General features: G+C 39.3%; 1 protein-coding gene across 3 annotated transcripts in view; it reads left to right on the forward strand.

Annotated features, from left to right (window-relative positions):
* NAALADL2 (N-acetylated alpha-linked acidic dipeptidase like 2) overlaps positions 1 to 16999 on the forward strand; it is a 972343-nt gene that overhangs the window by 288941 nt on the left and 666403 nt on the right. The window contains exon 1 of one of the 3 annotated variants that reach the window (XM_060767493.2): positions 7431 to 7762. The exons of the other annotated variants lie outside the window; for them this stretch is intronic. Coding sequence (XP_060623476.2) covers positions 7450 to 7762 — 313 coding nt within the window. The 5' untranslated portion in view covers positions 7431 to 7449. Of the gene's footprint in view, positions 1 to 7430; positions 7763 to 16999 lie in introns of those variants that run through there. 3 annotated transcript variants of the gene reach the window in all.

The raw sequence follows: 16999 nt of genomic DNA on the forward strand, positions 1-16999 counted from the left end.
AAGCCACCTATCTGCAGAGTCCCTGAAACTTAGGACTACAACAAACATTCAATGCAAAGCAAGCAAAATTGGAGCTCCTGGTACAGTTGTACCTGCACAGTGTGTCTCAGGAGCGACTTGAGAAACTGCAAGTTGCTTCTGGTATGAGAGAATTGGCCATCTGCAAGGATGTTGCCCAGGGGATGCCTGGATGTTTTGATGTTTTACCATTCTTGCTGAAGGCTTCTCTCATGTCCCCACATGAGGAGCTGGAGCTGACAGAGGGAGCTCATCCCTGCTGTCCCTGGATTCAAACCTCCAACCTGTCGGTCTTCAGTCCTGCTGGCACAAGGGTTTAACCCATTGAGCCATTAGGGGCTCGTTATCTTCAAGTTGAGATTAACCAATAGGATTCATGCATATGGGTATTGTTTTAAAAACTTCCATCTGAATGCTGCTCTTTGTGGCATCTGTAACAAATGAAATAGTATGCCACAAAGATTGTTTCTATTATATGGAGCCTTGTTCTCATTCACTTATAGGTGCAAATTCCATGTAGATCTCCCAAAGATATGTCAACCCACCCCCCCCCCCCCCCAAGTGTATGACTCACATCTGTATTGACAAACAGGGAGCTGGCATATTTTACAGTCTCCCCACACACATTTCAGTAAATGGGGGCTATTGGAACATGCCAATTGAGCTACATCTGGCACATAGAAGCTGTTTGAGGTGCTCTCCATGTAGAGGCTGTAATATGCGAAGCAACTGTAAAGGGAGTGATGATGGCTTGGAGAAAAACTGGGAGTGTGAAAAAGCTTTCAGTCCTAGCCTTTTCCCTTAAAAGCTTATGCATAAATATATAAAATCAGTCAAGGGAAGGTAATGCGATAAAGTTTTGAGAGTTAAAAAGTCTCAGTGCACATTTGTAGCTGCTAAAAGCTTCAAAATCAGTATACTTCCCACTTTGGAATGTCAACATTCAACAGCTATGCATTTACGTTTCCCTCTTTCATATTGTCTGGGGGGGAAAAGAAACAGCACTATTCTTTGTTATTTTTCACTAAAATAATAATTCTTGCAGTATTGTTAAAAGGGATATACTAAGCACACACACACACTCCTTCGCTGACATTCAGAAATCATGTCAGAAATATTTCAGTCTCTCAAGGATTTGACGGGTATTATATTATGGATGGCAGATGCACAGTTGTTTTCTGTCACATACACAAGTTAATTGCAAAATACTTCATGCATGCATTGCAATGGGAAAAATTAATTTGGATCCAAGAGTTAATTGTTTTTCAGTGATGGTATCTTTAACACCAATCCAATATTAATTGTGAGGCAAACCATGCACCATTTTTGTTGACAGAAATGACTCCTCTGCTTGCTAGACTTTAATCCAGGCAAAGGCTGAGTATCATTATATAATACCAGATGCATTTCACACCAAAAGTATTCTTAGTGTAACCCCTCCTGCCTAAAATAAGAGTCAAGAGAAGACACGGAGAAGGAGCAACTGGTTGCCTTTGCCAATATATGTAGCATGCTTGTGGAATGGGAGATCTTATGTCTTTTTCATTGCAATGGGCAGAAAGACTTTAGTTGAAAATTCTTTTTCCCTTGTCACATGTTGGTCATTTCAGTGTAAATTCCCTGCTGACTCTTGTTATATCCCTTAATTCCATTATGGATACTCTGAGCTGGTGGTTCTACCAACTGTTTGAGATTTATCAACACACATAACAGGCAGCATTCTCTGAGACTAGTAGCTCCTGTGTCAGTGACGTCATGAATTGACTCTTGGGTTTACTCTGGACTTTGAACCACTATCCAATGTCCTGAACCTGTTTGAGGAAGAGGTTCAGTTGCTTGGATAGCTCTTTTAAATTTCAGAATTAAACCTACAGGAGCAGCATGCTCCAAGTTGCACAGAAATTAGAAAACATTGTTGCTAGGGTGCAGCTGAGGAAAACAAGTTAGCTTTGCTACTATTAAGATGATAATGCAGGGGCATTCAGAAACAGTATATGAAGCCTTCCTCCACCCATGGTATGGATGGAGGGAAATGTAAATTTCACTTTCACTCACAACAAGATGTTTTAAAATCTCAAGTTCTTTCCATCTCTAATACACAGATTTTGTTTTTTTGTTTTTTTTTGGGGGGGGGGTGTTGTAATGTTTTAAAACCAATCTCAAGTTTTGTTTTGTTTTTGTTGTGTCAGAAGCGACATGAGAAATTGCAAGTTGCTTCTGGTGTGAGAGAATTGGCCGTCTGCAAGGGACGTTGCCCAGGGGATGCCCGGATGATTTGATGTTTTTATCATCCTTGTGGGAAGCTTCTCCCATGTCCCTGCATGAAGAGCTGGAGCTGATAGAAGGAGCTTATCCGCCTCTCCCCGGATTTGAACCTGCGATCTGTTGGGTTGTTGGTTTTTTCGGGCTATATGGCCATGTTCTAGAGGCATTTTCTCCTGACGTTTCACCTGCATCTATGGCAAGCATCCTCAGAGGTAGTGAGGTCTATCGGTCTTCAGTCCTGCCGGCACAGGGGTTTAACCCACTGTGCCACCGGGGGCTCCATACCAATCTGAAGTGAAATTTTCTCATATGTACCAGGGAAATCCAGAAGGTACTCCTAGTCCCAGCATGAAGTGGCAATGCTGTGTCTCCTGCTCAGTTGGAGCAAATATGAGGAAAGTCTCAAGAATAAAGGAAATTCAACACTAATGAGGTGGAATACACAGGGAACCTGAGTTAGAGTTCTTATGGATGAACTAGGGCAGTATAGACATTTATATTTTCACACACATTTGATTATTTTATATAAAATATTAAGGATTTTAAAATGACAGAAATATTAAAGAAATTAAATTGCATAAAGATCTCAATTCTTAGCTCAGCTTAGTATCATCAGTGGGATCTTCTTGCTTTCAGTCCATGATAATTTATGACTCTACTGCAAGCAAGTCACATGAGTGTTGGCTTCTCCTCATTACCAATATGACAGAAGTGAGTTATTCTGTCTTGTTCAAACCTGCTCAGGTGTGGTCTGTACTGTCTGTGACAGATGAAAGATTACATTCTATCTTGAAATCAGATTCCTCCACAAAGAATGTGTCTCCTCGAACAGTACAGAAGATGCTGGATAGTCTGTGGGAAACATCGCAAGGAAGAATGGGATGCATTTCTCTCTGTGGTGTCATTTGCAAAGGAGGGATGATTGTCGTGGAAATTTCTGTGACAATTGCATCCTCACTTTCATTACCCTTAATTTAGCCAAGTTGAAGTTTTAAAGTTAGATTTCAATGAGCAGGATTTTGCATGTTTATTCTATGTAATCAGTCAGACTTTTGTCCTGGTTTGCTCCCAGTTCCATAAAATGATTCTGAATAGTGAAATAGAATAGAATGGTCTTGTTTTGGGATTAAATGATGTTTTCTTTTTCTTTTTCAACATATTCTGTGTTTAAGAGGATTTAAAAAGCAATACTATGTGTATTTTTGTCCACCATTTGCACATTTGCTCTATATGGGTTAGAAAAGAGCGTAGCATGGAAAAGGCCCAAGCATAGTCCCTAACATGAAAACAACCTGAAGTTTCCTCACTTGCTCAATTATTTAATGAAAAAAAGTAATTGAAAATTCATTACTTAGTTACAAAAGAAAATTAGGTCCATAATTTCGGAAATACTCTAAAAAATGATTCACCCCCTCCCCAATTTAGTAATGAGTATTGAAACATTTTCCTCCATTGGTAGCCCAGCCCTAATATATGAAATTTATTCATGTTTAATATACCTTATAGTTATATAGCCTGTGGTTAATTTTATTCACAATATTTTAATAATTTTGTGTATAAAATAAAATGTGTTTACACTGTGTACTTTGTCACTATCTCAACCATCCATATGAACCATTGTGCAATTTAGAGCGTTTTGAATTTCAGAAGGGATGCTTAACTTGTATTATGTTTCCTTAAAGCCCACTGGCATTTTCTTTCTGTCATTTTTCAAAATGAGCTTTAAAGATTTATTTTCATGCCTGCCCTGGGGAGAACCTATCAATCAATACCAACAATATATAAGTCAATACTGGTCTGCGTGAACCATTGGTCTTCCTTAGTATAAGACAGTCTTCTTAAAATCATCTTTCATCCGCATCAGTGTTCTCCTCATTTTCCACGTTGTTTTAATCCTGCTGCTTTTGTGTTGGAAGTGAACATACAGATGGTGGTGGCATTCTTCATAATGCCTGATTTTGCCAGAAAAACAAACAAACAAGCATATCTCATAGATATATCATAATCATAGTTATACTATAAATTATGGTATAACCCAAATGATAGCATTATCTGTAGAAAATCTAGTGTCTATCCCCTTTCTTCTAAATTTCTGCTATATTTTATTACATTTTCAAAGAAGTTTCTATGTCAGTCGATTGCAGCATAAGAAGGAAGGAGGAAGGGAGGGTAAAAAGTAAATATTTCCCCTGACATTGAGTTTATTCATGTCCAACTCTGAGGGGTGGTGCTTGTCTCCTTTTCTAAGCTGAAGAGCTGGCATTGTCAATAGACACCTCCAAGGTCATGTGGCCAGCATGACTGCATGGAGTGCTGTTACCTTCCCACAGAAGCGGTACCTATTGAGCTACTCACGTTCGTATGTTTTTGAACTACTAGGTTGGCTGAAGCTGAGGCTAACAGCAGGAGCTCACTCCACTCTCTGAATTCAAACCACTAGCCTTTCAGTCAGCAAGTTCAGCAGCTCAGTGGTTTAACCTACTGCGCCACCAAAGGGATGATAGTGTAGGGTAAAGAAAGGAATGTAACATTATGTTAAAATATAACTTTTTATTTTACCATGAGCTTTTATAAAATCCACTCCTTTATATACAGTACAAAGTGATGGTACTCACCTTTAAGACCTTGCATGGTCTGGGGTTGATGTACCTGAGGGACCGCCTCACCCCCTACCAACCCCAGAGATCCCTCCATTCTGAGGACCAAGATTTGTTGGAAATTCAGTGTCAAGACCTTGCGTCTAACAGCAACCAGATGCAGAACCTTTACAGCAGTGGCACCATCACTCTGGAATACTCTGCCACCTGAAGTCCGTGCCTTGCGGGACTTATTAGCTTTCCACAGGGCATGCAAGATATACCTGTTTCGACAGGCCTTTGATTGCTGATTTGCTGTTTTTAAATTGTTTTAAAATTGTTTTTAATTTTTTTTAAATTGTGTTAGATTTTAGTCATTCTTGTAAGCCGCTCCGAGCCCCAGGGGAGTGGCGGCATATAAGTTTGAATAATAAATAAATAAAATAAATAAATATTATGATCTTGGGTTATAAAGCATCTGCCATGGATATCAAAATCTATGGATGTTATAGTTCTATTATGTACAATGGCACAGTTCAATGGTGTTGTGATGATTAAATGCAGTAGGAAAGGGGGGGGGGCATTTACATTTCATGATGGAAAGGGAGAGAAGAGGAAGAGTGAGGGGGAAGGAGGGAGGGAGGAAGATTGGAATGTGATTGCATTTAAGGAAGAATGATGGATCCCCATTCTCATACTCAACATGCACACATTCATACACGCATACAACCTAAAATAGTCAGATTCCCCCTTGAATGCATATAAGAACATAATAACACTCAGTCTCCTCAATTAGATGACATTTTGCAGAGTGCTCTAAATGGGAACAAATAACTATTGGCACACATATTTCGTTGTGCGTATTAGTTTAATATGCAGGGTATTTGCACAATAAGGCTGTAAGTCTGTTTGCATTGCTCCATTTGATGGCTGTGTAAACACCAAAATAAAATAAATCTCACAGTTTTGTTTTGCTTAAAAAAAATCCAATTGCTCGTTACCAATTTACCGCACAAGTACATGTTGACATGCTTCCTATTTCTGCAATGTAGGGGTGGAAAATAAACATTTCCTCAGAACATAAACTTGCAAGGAAGATAAGATTTATCTTTGCATTGCTGTCCTTTGGCTAAAAGGAGAAGGGCAGGAGAACCAAATATTTCTCTCTTTTTTGTTCTGCCTAGGAAAGCTTTTCCACGTGTTCTAAGGTTAGAGTCAAAGCAATCTTGCAATTGAGAAGTAGAGGTACACCTTCGAAGCAATCTTTTTTCAGAAGATCACGTTTTTACCTTGGGGCGGAAAGTGTAGGCACTGATGGGCAATCTTCTGTTAAAAATTTTTCCTGGTTGCTGTAAAATTTTCATCCCAGCCTGTCTATACCATTGGCAATATGATTAGCCAGGACCTGACAGGGCTCTGAGGTAAGTACAGCAAGTTTCTAAAGAGCATTATATTATTCTCCTAATATGTAGGACTTAGAAAAGTTACATTTTTGACTCTAATCTGTGATTTAGAATCCAATAAGTGCTTTTTTAAAATCCAAGTTCCCATCAAGGCACAATTTTTAATTACAGAGATATAATAGGAAATGTGCCAGGAACTTGGCATTTTCCATCCCCCATGCTGCTCCCTAATGTTATGCTAAGACAGTGGTTCCCAAATTTGGGTAATCCAGAGTCCTCATCGCATGGGAAAATTCCTGGTCATAGAACAGAGACCTGCCAGATATTATCACATGATGCACATCTACTTCCAGTGGGGCTCTGTGTTGGCTGTGTTGGCGAAGTGTGCTACAAGAGAGAAATCTAAACATGGGAGACTACCTGTGTTCAGATAGGAAATCATGGAGACAGTGCAGGAGCACGCCAGAAAGGTATTCATTCCAGAGTGTGATGGGCAAGCTGGTGATGTGGCTGATGGGGGGCAATGGGTGACCAATTCCCCACAATTTGCCCCGCTGCCCCTCAATTTTTCCCGCTGTCCTCCACATCAAGGATTTCCATATGATGGGGTCCCATGTGAATTGAACTTCTATTTCCCAGAAGCACCAGCCAGTTTGTTTAAAGGTAGGAATACTGGGAGCTGAAGTCCAAAGTATGTGAAGGACCAAAGTTTGGGAATCACTGGTAGTGTGTGTGTGTGTGTGAGAGAGAGAGAGAGAGAGAGAATAAAAGTGGCAGAGGATTAGAAGGATTTTCCCCCAGAGTGTTCTTTTTCTGAAGATAGATTTTTAAAAATCTCAGAAATTTTCTCAGAAAAAAACGAACTCAACAAATTTCAGCTTAACTTGACATATCTCATTATGTACATACTTGCAAATACAGGTATTCCAAAAGAGAGTGAGAGGGAAAAAACAGTCACAAGGAATCCAAAACTTTCTGTCTCTTGACTCTTTCACATTCACTGGTAATTGTGCAAGCAGCTTTCTGCCTAAAAGTGAAAGTGAAGAGACAAACAGATTTCAAAAGGGCAAATGGGGGGGGGGGGATGACAGGATGGGACGAGAAGTTCAGTGGGAGGGTCCAAAGTAAGACAGCTACTGTGTTGTCCGAAGCACATGTTAATTCAGCCCAGGAGATCAAAGAATGTGATGTCACTTTATAGAGAAACAGGTCAGGCAAGCCCAGGTAACTCAGGAAGGCAGGTTGCTAATTATTCACCGAAGAAAGTTAGGTGTATGGTTACATTGCTGCAGGAGGAAGTCAGGAGGTCAAACTTTCCCAGTAACCGACTCAACTGGTCACTGCCTGGAACCTGCCGAAAGAACCCTTTCTTCCTCTCTCTCTCTCTCTCTCTCTCTCTCTCTCTCTCTCACACACACACACACACACACACACACACACACTCCTATATTGAAAAAATGGGAGAGACTGAAATGAACTTTCCAAAACCTCCTTTGCAAGGTAAGTGTGTGCAAATGGAGAGATCACTATTGTTGCCTGTGAGAATTAGGGATTATACTTGAAGACTTTAATGCTTAGCTTTCAGCAGTGACTGTCATACCTGGTGGAGCTTTGGCTTTCCACGTGTGTGTGTTTTCATGGAAAGAGGGGCGAAACCACTCCCTCTGTGTGATTTGTCAACGCGTCTATTTTGTTTTTTTCTTGGAAATCCTTCTTTGACTCCTAGGAAGCTGTAGAGGTGACCCTGCACAATTTCAATCAGGCTGCAGCCATGCCATAGTAGAACAAACATTGATGTGAAGTTTCCAGAGGGGCAACTGTGTCAGCCTGTTGCAGAAAAACGTGACAAGGAGTCCTGTGGTGCCTCAAAGATTAACACATTTATTATGGCAGAAACATGTCCTTTAATGAATGGGTTAGGCTTTCAAGTGCTTCAGTGCTTTTTGAAGGTTTACATGTTCTGAGACTTGTGGATTTCCGTGTTATGTTTTTTGAAATTATTTGTTTTGGTTTGCCATCAATGTTGTAACATGCCTCCAAGTTAGCTCTGACTTACCAGTAGCCATATCCTATAGTTTTCTTGAAAGATTTATTCAGAGGTTTGCCATTTCCTTCTTGTTAGGATGAGAGAATGTGCTCGGTCAAGGTCACCCAGTGGGTTTCCATGGCTGAACAGAGATTCAAAACATATTCTCCAGTCGTAGAGCAATGCTTAAACCACTACACTGTACTGGCTCTGTAATTTTACTTCCTGAAATCTTTGTCTGATTCTGTTTGTTTTAGGTAGAGTACACTTTAGGTAAGTATAGTATTTAGAGAGAGTGCACTTTCTCTTAAAGAGAGAGTACACTTTTATTTTCCAACAGAGAAAATGTTAATGAGGCCAAGAGTAACACAGTCCAATTAAATATAGGTAGTTGCCAATTAACTGGTCCCTCTTCCAGTGAAATAAATCCTCCAGGATGTGCAGGAACAACATAAATATAAATTAGCATAGCTTGACAGTCTCAGCCCAAATGTCCTTGATTGAGTAGTAATCCCCACTGGAGTATATTTCTGAAGGATACCTTTTCTAAAGGTCACAGTCTATCCTTTGAGATCTACATGCCCTAAAATGTTATTTCTAAAGGACTGGCAAACTCAAAGAGTTGAAAAATACATGTACAAGGAAAGGTAGGAAATTGGCAATGGGTTGAGGTGGAACCCAAAACCTAATAATTGGAAATTAAAACATCACATATGAAAAACTTGAAGGAAGGTAATTCAAAAAATGAGTGACTAAGGGGTAGATTATTTCTTTCTGAGAGTTTGATGAAGTATTGAAGATTTTTTTTTCCATTTGTGGAAGTTTTTCTCTTGCTTCCTTCCAAAAAAGCCATCTTGTTCCAGAAGTGCTGATCCATCACCACAGACATAGGATTTTGGAATATCCCTCTGCAAACCATCATATCTACATTTGGAAGCTCTATTGAATTTGGTTGGGATTGATCCCAAAATAAATCTGTATGTGATTGCATTATTATTCATTTTTGCACTCCATGTTCTTTTTCTTTGGTTAGATGATCTCCCCCTTTGATGTAGTCACTTTAGATTTGCCATGATAATAGTGCTATCCTCCAAATATTCTCACTTTTTAACTCTAGTATATCCTAACTATTCATGGTAGACTTATTCTACCTGTATAGTGTAGACCATTCATCCCTTGTACATGTCTGAAAAGACAGAAGCACTGCAGTTCTCTCAAAGGAGCTAATGGGGATAGGACCATTTTGCTTTATCCACTCCAATATATATATACTCCTATAACATCCTTGGATCTTTAGAATAAATATTTACACCCTGTCTCTTTCACGAAAAGCATTTTCTAATTCTTCATTTTAATTCTGAGTGCCTCAAGCAATGAACCTTCCTTGAGAAGCTAATCCACAGTTTCATGGATCATACTCTTTAGGATAATTACCCTTAATTGTTCTTCCTACTTGATTCATTCCACCTCTATCCTTAATCTCCCTTAGGTATGTAACTGAGACTGTGGCTCAGCACATGGACTTTAAGAATCATGGGGGACTTTTTTTCGTGTCAGGAGCGACTTGAGAAACTGCAAGTCACTGCTGGTGTGAGAGAACTGACCATCTGCAAGAATGTTGTGCAGGGGGCGCTGGGATGTTTTACCATCCTGTGGGAGGCTTATTTTATGTCACCAAAAAGGAAGCTGGAGCTGACAGATGGGAGCTCACCCCATTCCTTGGATCCGAACCGCCAGCCTTTAAGTCAGTAGTCCTGCTAGCACAAGGATTATGCCACCAGGGGCTTCCCTTTGGTCTAGTGAAGGGAATCATACCTTTTTATCCCCAATCACCCTGTTTCAACTTCTGTTTTCCCATCACACGTGTTTCCCTCTTCAGTTTTCACCCAGTTTTTCCCCGTTATTGCCCATATTTGAATCCTCAGAAAAATTTCAGTAACAAAAGTGAAGATTACTATGAACCTCATCCCATTTGAGAGGGAAATCAGAGGAATTTTAAATCCCTTTGCCATTACAAATCTTTCCCATGTTGTCCTTTCCTTTAATAAACCAGTGTAATTTTAAATCCTTTACAACCATCCCATCTTGCAAGGATGTGCTTCCCTTTGTTAGACCAGAATAATTTAAAAACCCTTTGGCTTTATATAAGTCTTTCCCATGCCTTCCTTCCGTTCATTAGACCAGTGTACTTTTAGGTGACTTTGCCTTGATCCCCTCCTGCTAGGCTTTCCTTCCCTCCATTGCACTAGTGTTATGTTAAAAAAAAAAAACTAGCAAGAGCACAATTTTGAGGCAAGATTGCTATTAAAGAGAAAATGTAGTGGAAGTAAAGTAGTGAGGAATGCCCATTCCTCCATGTTACTGAAATGACTCTACATGGGTCAATCTGTCAGGTTTCATCAAATGTGTTTTTTTGGCTTTAGCAATGTTTCAGTATGCACCAAGAGCTCAGAACACCATTATTCACCTGTGTTCTGGGGTTCCTCCTTTCAGCATGCTTCATCAACATTTCAATTATGAAAGGCAATGGATGACGGACAGAAGTAGGCAAATGTCATCTGATGGGCTCTGTACTTCTTTGTCCTTGAAATTGATATGAAGTGTCCTACAATGGGGAAAACACTTCATCTGATGAAGTCTTTAGTCTGCATTCCAGCTATGGAGAAAGTCACACAAAGTTTGGGTCTTCAAAGGTTGCTTCCCTCTCTTATCCCCCCCCCCCCACACACACACACACACTTCACCCTTATGTACTTGTCTGGCATAAATGTGTAGAAGCTAAAGAAATATGAGGAATATAGTCACATGATTTGTTTAATAGAGGTTTTTCTCCTGTTAAAATTGCATAGCAGGCAAACATGAATAGTAGAATCACAGTGTTAGAAGAGGCCAGTCTAACACCATTCTGTCATGCAGGAACACACATTTAAAGACCTCTTCACAAATGGCCAACCAGCCTTTGTTTAAAATCTGACAGACTCCACCACACTCCCAAGCTGCACACTCCAGTGTCAAAGAGGTCTTGCCATCAGGAAATTTTTCCTTGCATTAGAATGAATCCGTTTTACTGCAACTTCAATCCATTACTTGATGTTGCAGTCTCTAGAGCAGCAGAAGACAGGCTTGCTCCATCTTCAATATGACATCACTTCAAAAGTGTAAACATGGTGATCATGTCCGCTCTTAATCTTGTCTTTTTCAAGCTGAACATACCATGTCCCTAAGCAGCTCCTCATAGGGCTTGGCTTCTAGATCTTTAACCATTTTGACCACCCTTCTCTGGACATATTCCGGTTTATTGATATCCTTCTTGAATTGCAGTGCCCAGAATTGGACACAATATTCCAACTGAGCGCAGGAACATGGGAAATATTTACCAACATGATGCATTTCTTATGATAATTTATGTTTGTCTTAACATCATCTTTATTTATTACTTAAATTTTCCTCAAAACTGGGAATCAATGTATTGGGTTTTCAAATTTGTATATAGATTCTTTCAGGCTGCGGTGTGTGTGTTTGGTTGTTACATATTTGGGTCATTTTAACACAGTTGCATCATTCTCACCAGACTAGAAAACCTATCTTGTTGCATCTTCTAAGCATGCCAATGATGGTATAGTTGATCTTAACTATGTCTTTATTGAAATAAGTTATCTTCAAGGTGAGGTTTGTGGATCTCATTTGTTTTGATTAAGTGTTGTTGTTGTTGTTGTTTGCCTTCAAGTCATTTTCGACCTTAAGATGAATCTATCATAGAGGTTCTTTTTCAATATTTGTGCAGAGCAGGGTTGCCTTTGGCATCCTTTGAGGCTGAGAGACTTTGACTTGCTGAAGATCATCTAGTAGGTTTCTATGGCTGAGTAAGGATTCAGACCCTGGTCTCTAGAATCATAGTTGAAGGATCAAATCACTAGACCATTCTGACTATGCTTTGATTTATTCTTGTTAATATTAAATACAGGTTAGGGATAAACTGTAACGCTAAAAGCTAGGAGAAAATTCCAGTGTCTCACAAATATACCAGAGGAAGGGGAACTCAAAAGCTGATCCCACCCCAACATGCCAGCCCATACTTTCTTTGAAATATTCCCTCAATGAAGAAAACTACCAAAACGAGGAGGAGGCTAGGTAAGAACCCTTCATCCAGAACACCTTAGTGTTCTATATAAAAGTAGTTTGAATTTTTTGTTTAGGGATGCATCCCATTGGTTTAAATTTTAATCTACAGTTCAAGGATGCATCATTGAAATAAGTAAATAGAAGGAGAACTACTCCAATCATGTTGCAGGTTTAGACTGAACTAAAGGCAAAGAATATATCGACTGTTAATATGCATTCTGATACTTTATTTTCAGCATGAGTTAGAACACTTGAGTACACAATTTGCAAGTCTTTGTTTTTACCTCCTTTTCACCGTTACACTAAAAGCTCTCTCCACTTAAAGTGAAAGACATTTTTGTCAGAAAATGTGAAAGATAGTACCAATTCTCTCAAGACTTTATTAACTGTTGTGGTTAAAAGCTGAACAGTACCAATCCCATATCCATCCATACACGGGGCCTAGCAGAGAAAATAATAATAATAAAAAAGCTTAATCTTCTTTTTCTAAAATATATTCTTAAATATTTGTTCATAATTAAGTACTGGCCTAATAGATGAGGGGAAAAAAAAAGACAGTGACAAAAATGGTTGCTGGTTAAGATGGATCAGGAAATTAAAGGGTGCCAGGAATCCTAACTAAGAGGAAGTTACCATAAATATATAAACTCATAGGGAAGCAAGATATAAACTAGTTATTAGTGAGTAAGTGCATGCAAATGTTGCTAACTGTACCATAATATTGTGGGAAACAATTGCCTGAATTCTGTTGTTAGTGCTGACTTGAGTAGACACATTGAATTATTTACAATTGATACAATGGGTGTACATACTCTAGTCCAGACTAACCAGCAGGACTTTAGCTGCTAGTAACAGAAAAATGGCCAAACAATGTTTTTTGCTTGCTGTGTATGGAAGACTATACTTGTGACTATACTTAAGGCAGCAGTCATGTCTCAGAATAATCAATCAATGCTTATCGGAAAGTATTTATATCTCAACGAAATATGACATACTTTTCATAGGGCTCCTAATTTGGTTTATATATTTCTTCCACAAACATCAGTGATCAGAGAGAAGAAGGTTTTTTTTTTCAAAATCTAGGAAGCTGTTGCATGAATCAAACCTCTGCAATAAACTCATGAAGATTTTGCAGTTGGGCTTACTTCTAAGCAGACATGAATGGGACTGAATTTTGTTTTGTAGCTTGGTGGGAACGATTCACATTGGTAAGATCCCACATTGTTTTGATCCCAGTCCTTTCCTTTAACTATCAGTAACTGCTGGAATATGTCTTCTCATACTTTTTTCTCAGAAGGAGTTTGTACCCAGGCCCTCCAAAAAAACAAAAAAGGAAATGGTACATCTAATTTTGACTTAGCCTTAGGAATGGAAAAAATATTCAAAATGAAATGGAAAATGATAAAATGTTTCTCGAGTATTGAGAAGCCCTGATAAGAAAGAAACCTGGGCTGATGCAAATCTTAACAAAACGGGACTTATGAAAATTCCCATATAGAACTTATGTGCAGAAAACAGTGTTTTCAGCATAGGAAGAAGCACAATGTTTGAAGATTTTAACAAGGAGGGGGAAGGAATGTTAACATTAATTGTGGCTTCCTTTGCAAAGAAAATTAGTAAAGAACTACAACCCTGCTTAGTCTGTAGCATTTGACTCTGTATCCCGTTTTTTCTTTATATATAAATATACATAGGTGAGAGGTGGTGGGAGTCTTATAAGAAATACAACATGTCAGAAGGCAATGCTGAACACTTTACTTCATCTCACAGTTGGTGGTGGTCAATCCTACACCTGCAGACCTAAAAGCTTTTTTAAAAATGCATATATTTATTTGAAATGGCACAAGAGGGAACTATTTTCTTAGATTCATTGATGCATTTGCAGAAGTGGATGCATGAAGAGATAAACATCTTCTTCCCAAGACTGTCTCCTCAGTAAGAATTGTCCTCCCTCCTTCTTTTTATTGTTTAAAGGAAAAAGAAAACAAGAGCTGTAGCTGCATGCTATGTATTAAGTGATTTTTTCCTGTTTGGTCATTCCTCAATGGGAATACAGTGGGGAGGACTGCATATCTCTATCAGTCCAGCACGGTTTATCTTCTCCAGTTCTTTAGCTCTCTATGGGAAAGATTTCAGACGGTTATTCTTTTAGGTACTTGTGTGTTTACTTCTGTTCTGAGTGCATGCAATGTGTCAACAATTTATCTAAGATCCCGAATCATGCTTGAGTGGTGTAAATGTATGCTTGTGTAACTTCTTCTGAATACATTGGGCAGCCAATTGCAAATGTATTTGCTTCCTCTAGAACACCAATGAACCAGTGACATATGCACACTCCAATGCTATAGAACTGCATGCATAATGATAACACTTACAGAACTTCACTTGCCAAATTCTGAACAAAATGTAGATGTTACACAGAGGACAAAGAAATCAGGGTTTGCAGAATCCTGTTTGGCGATTTGGGAACCCAGGACCCAGCGAAGACTTAACCAGAATGGATCACAAGCAGTCAGATCTTTAGGCTAATGGAGACAATGGGGATGAGCAGCACTCTACTTGAGGTAGAGGCTACATCATGTGGGCATCCTCTCAAATCAGGCAAGAGTGAGTATATAGCAGTAGTGGCTCCTCCTCTTCTTTCTTCCTTGGCAGTCTCCTCCATCCCTTCCTACCGCCCACCCCCCAGGTGGAGCGTACGCTTGAGGCAAATAAGGCTGGAAAGAGAGAGAGAGAGAGAAGCAGGAAAGGCTTCCCTAGATCTCTCTTCCCATGAGAGCCCCACTGAGAACTCACTTTCCCAGCAGCACTTTGTGCAGCATGGGCATTGAAAGAGCCTCTGGGTTTCCTCCCAGGGTGTGATGGGGTTTGAGGTTTTTCTCTCTGTTTCTCATGTTTCTTTCTCAGCCAATAAGAGGCCTGGTTGACTGTGTCCATTCTCCCCCCACCCCCTCTTGTGGCATGCACTAGTTGGGAATTCAGTTCCCAGAACCCCTTCTTGTGGGTTTTTTGGGTAATGTAATGGTAAACACTTTTTTAAAAATCCCCAAATTCAGTGAATTGGCGAAATGTTCTGAAACTTGGCAGGCTTTCAGTTGTAGATTTGGCCTACAAGTGTGGCAAGTTTCATCCTGATAGGCCTAAAAACAATGGAGAAGCAAGCCTCGAAAGTTTCCACATGGGCACCAATGGACCAAATCTTACTGGAACAAAAATGTCACCATCCTCCCAATTTTGAGGATTTCTAAAAAAAAAAAACAAAATTGGGTGGGTGAGTGGGGGCAGCCAAAAATAGAACTGAAAACAGCATTGCGCACATCACTACAAAGAACTACAACTTCATACACAAAAGTAATTTACATATGTGTAGAAACCAATGAGATGTCAGCCTTTGCCTTTTAACATAGTTCTGGTGAATGTTTGTCTGGGCTATGCTACTTCTAGCTACACAAGGGATGCACTGTACTGAATGTGTCTCAATTAAAAGAGCACATCTCACCTGCAAATATATTACCATAAGAATTTATCATTGAAAATAATAAAATAAATTAGCATCCAAATTTAGTAAACCTATTACCTAAGGCCCTGTCTAAATGGGTCACAAACCTTGAATAGGGCCAAAAGTTGTTTCTGGATGTCCAGATGACAATCAGTGACTTCCAACTACTGACATAGCATAAAAACAATTAACCCAATTTTATCTTACATTAGCTGAAGTCCGAGGAACTCTGGGTTGGTGCAAAGAATTAGGCCCACATTGTCCTGTCTGGTTTGTGTGAAAAGGGATCAAGAATAGTACATTTAGAAAGAGATATTTCTCTTTTTTTTTACTCCTTATTTATCTTCACCTCCTTTAGTGAGTATTTCAGAGGGTGTGGGTGAAATGTCAGGAGTTTCATTTTCATCTGGTTTGAAGCCTGAAGCTATCAGGGTGTGGTTTTTGGAACAGGTAGAAAGTAAACACTGAAGAATAGGCCTTTTGATGGCTGCTTGTTTCCAACTGGCACATAATTCAAAGACTATAGGCATCCGGGTAGGTTGAAATAATTGCTTTTTAACACTTGTGGAGTTGATTGCTTTTTCTGGCAAATTTCACCTCTCAGCCAGCACTGTCTCCTTTGCTCTGTGTCATTATGTTTAGAAAAGGATAAAGACCAAAGTCCAGTTGCTGCCCCTGACCAGAGTAAACCCATTGTATCAATAAGGTTTACAAAAGAGTTGGTTAAATAAAGAAGTTAATTTTATAGTTTAATACTTTTAATTCATAATGTGTTGTACATGTTAACAACATACATTGTGTAAGCTCCCTTGAGTCCCAGCTTTTGTGAAGATCCAAGGGCTGATTTCTACTAAGTAATTTCTCCTGGCTCAATCTAAACCAGCCCATTTTAACATCCAGCAGCTACATTGGGTGAAGAAGATCTATCTAGTTGCTAATTGTGGTTCAAATAAGATGACATTTTAAGCATCCTCTCACCAGTGACTGCAGGTTCAACAAAGAATTGCAATAGAGGACCCACCTCTTGAGCTCAAAATACCATCCTCACATCTTGAACAAAAACATTTTCTGTGCAGAAAGTGGCATTTTC

The sequence above is a fragment of the Anolis sagrei genome, chromosome 3 (genome assembly GCF_037176765.1).
Source record: "Anolis sagrei isolate rAnoSag1 chromosome 3, rAnoSag1.mat, whole genome shotgun sequence".
Taxonomy (NCBI): domain Eukaryota; kingdom Metazoa; phylum Chordata; class Lepidosauria; order Squamata; family Dactyloidae; genus Anolis; species Anolis sagrei.